Source organism: Aplysia californica, unplaced genomic scaffold (assembly GCF_000002075.1).
Source record: "Aplysia californica isolate F4 #8 unplaced genomic scaffold, AplCal3.0 scaffold00127, whole genome shotgun sequence".
NCBI classification, from domain to species: Eukaryota; Metazoa; Mollusca; class Gastropoda; order Aplysiida; family Aplysiidae; genus Aplysia; species Aplysia californica.
In genome coordinates, this window is record NW_004797397.1 from 1375566 (window position 1) to 1378866 (window position 3301).

Sequence of the window (3301 nt, forward strand, 5' to 3'; positions counted from 1 at the left end):
CATTGTCTGCACACCCCTCAACGAACACATAAACACTACAGTCGTTGTATTTTGAGTCCACGAGCAAGAACAGAAAGGTGAAAAGGGTTAATATGAGAACGTATGAAAACAGTTCTGGGGAAGATATTTCATTAACAAATTAAATAATTGAATAGTACTAAATACTAAAAGATGTATAGAGTGACTATCGCTACAGGGATGTTGCCACAGTTAGAGAACGAAATCCAAAGATGTTGACCAAAAATGCTTAATTGTTTTTTGGGACTGGCTGGTTTCATTAATTTATGTTTTGGAGAAAAACAAATATGCATTGTGAGATGTAGGGTGGGCATTAATATTTTAGATGTTGTCTTGTCATTCCCATCAACCAAAACTGCTTTCTCTTCGAAACATTTTAGTTGAAGAAAAATCTGAAAGAACCACCATATCTCTAATAAACCATAACTACAAATTACTCAAAGGATAGTGAGTAACAATAAGATCAGTGCTAAAAATGATGTTTTAGGCGTATACTTCCTTCCCATAGGCGTTTTGGTTGTATCCCGTCAATGGCATAAATTGAAGACCATTGTCTGTGATCTCGTCATTTTCCTTTTTCTTCGACTTCTTCGAGCCAAGGCACCGGACTGCAAAGCGGAATTCTTCCGACATCTCAGAGCACAATGTTTGCTGAAATAAAAAGACAAAACAATATTTCTTTTGTTTGAGGAAAGAACCAACATTGTGTACCTAAACAATACGCAACCTCAGAATTACAAAGTTCTATCTACTCAGTATCCAAAGAGGTTATAATAGAACTAGAGGTCTTAGCAGTGACGTCAGGAGCGCCAAACTTGAGGTGCGCGCCGTCATTCCCGAGAGGAATAAAAGGCCAGTTAATGCGCAGCAACACTTTTCAATACTGGATTAATAATACTCAGCGGAGTCTTTTGATGTTGATTTCTTATTCATGTGATGGTACAAGTGCAGTTATAAAAACTAATCGTTTCGGTTTTGGGGGTGTTTTTTTCTACGTGCCAACGTATGAACTGGTCGCTTTTAAGCACAACGGGGCTGTCCTGAAAATTCTGTTTTGAGAAAATCGAAGGTAAAGTTTTTGGACCCTGGTTCAGTTTCTTTAAAAGACAAGGAGAGTTTTCTCTATAACCAAACAAATAGACACACCAATTAAATCAAACTTCTCCTATTGGTAGGGCAGTGCCCACTTTTGGAGTAGGTTAAGATTTCTGGAAACTCCCAAAATCTGGGTTAGCCTGCTTGTCCTTAAAAGCGACCAAATGTCCCTTTTACTTTTTTATTATGTTTTATTCCAAATTATTTTCAAGAATCCTCAGTTTACCTTTCAAAGACAACATCACAACTTACCTTATCCTTTTTGGCGTTTTTCTTGGCTTTCCACACAAACTCGCAGATGGACACGAAGAATCCGATCACAACCCCACCCATCAAGAAGACGAAAACTCCACCCACATTCTCTACTCCGAGCTCATTGGCTTTGCCAGCCATAGATCCCTCCTCCTTGTGACATTTGCCACCGCCCAACTCCTTTTCCCACCACTTGACGCGGAGTCGCTCGATGTCCTGAAGCTCTGTCAGTCGCAATATCTCCTCCGTCAGATGTTCTCTCAGAGAGGAGCCTGTTCCCATAAGTAAAAAAAGATGGTTATTAAGCTTTACATAGGTGAGAAGGTGTGGAGAGATAGAGGGAAAGAAGAGCATAGAAAGGCAAAGAAAAGCATACACAGATTGATGTCCTGAACAAATTTGCAAAGAATAACACAAAGAGAAAAAACTAGCTGATCAAGAAAGCAGACAACAGGAAGGAACGGGGTACCACGATCATCAGTGTCTGCTCCAGACCTGACACCTGAAGAAGAGGAAGGTCAGAAGAGGATTTTTTAAATATAAAGTCGAAATTGTCCAAGACGGGCACACATGGACGAGGAGAAAAGTGGCCGTCTTTCACAGGTGGATGTCTTACACAGAGTTATTATATTGTGAAATAAACGCAAAGTGGGATATGACAAATAGTCCTTTGTACAGATGGTTGTCTTATACAGGTGGCTGTTACAGCAAGTTTGAACGCATTTTCATCATGCCTGCGAACAAAATAATGAGGGCAAAACGAAAACAAGCGAGGAAAGAGTTTATTCATGATTTATGCATAATTTGTGATTATAAACATTTTATTTCGAGAATCATGCAGTGTCAAACAACTTTATGAGACAGGCTTCTTCTACCCTGACTGCCAGGGACAACTGAACTGTGGGGGACCACTGAGGTCTAGATAATTTTCTTTTCTGGAAAACAAACGGCAATGAATAATATTGCCCGAACTGCGTGTAGCACAATTACATATCTGTCACACCTTAGACGCCGGAGTGTTTCTTTAGAGGAGACTAACAAGCATACAGACGATCGTTTTGGTAAAACTACTCCTAGATTTAAAAAAAACAACAACAAAAAAGGAACAAAAAAAAACACGTTTATGTGGCGTAGCAGTTAACTCTTCTCCTGGTTCAAGAATGATCTAGCTCGATTTCGTTCTAGCGGGGGAAAACGTACAGAAGGGTGCTGGAATGGTAGAAAATAAACAGCGAAACAAATAAAAGGGAGAGAAGCTGAAAGAGCATAAGGAAAATAATGTTATGTTGAGAATGTCGCAGAATGTACCCAGAAGAAAAGAAGAGAAAGAAGGATACATCCGCACTAGAAGAGGCTAATAGCCGCACATTATCTTAACAGTGATAACTGTATGAATTCGTGTTAGTGTAACGCCTCTGTTAACTTTGTAAGTTTATTCAACACTCGCGGACCTCTAAATTTTAGGTCCAATTAATTTGATAAATTTTGCCAAATTATAGGCAAGATAATTCCTAAACTCAACCAATCAAGAACGCCCTGTTGAGGATTCGAGCCTTTGACACCTGCTCTGAAGTCTAGCATGACACCTTGGGAGCTAACGATGTATCATTTAAATTTGAAGATATATCGTCCTCAACTTCTGAATAACAGGATACACATACTGACCTTGCGGTGTGGCGAATCCGTAACCCTTAGTATCCAACAATCCGCCGATCTGCATGAGATTACAGTTTCTGTAGGACACAAAACATGGCAAGTCTTAGAGATAGAATTTAAGGTTGCAATAGATCGGCAAGCATGGAAATAGTCAGCAATGGTCTGGTTTGTTCTTCTCTATATTCGTATTGTGCATTCTGTGCAGTTGATATTATCACCTCTAAACTCTAAATTATTTATACATCTCCCATGCCATTTTAATAAATCCAAAATCCCCCCC

The 3301-nt window shown here is 39.4% G+C and overlaps 1 protein-coding gene across 1 annotated transcript in view; it reads right to left on the reverse strand.

Moving 5' to 3' along the window:
* Positions 1–270: 270 nt before the first annotated feature.
* The window catches only part of LOC100533316 (glutamate receptor subunit protein GluR7), a gene marked incomplete at its 5' end in the record, with an annotated part of 26137 nt that continues 23106 nt past the window's right edge, over positions 271–3301 (reverse strand). The window contains 3 exon segments of the mRNA NM_001204614.1: positions 271–669; positions 1366–1637; positions 3031–3098. Of these exon segments, the coding sequence (NP_001191543.1) occupies positions 502–669; positions 1366–1637; positions 3031–3098 (508 nt within the window).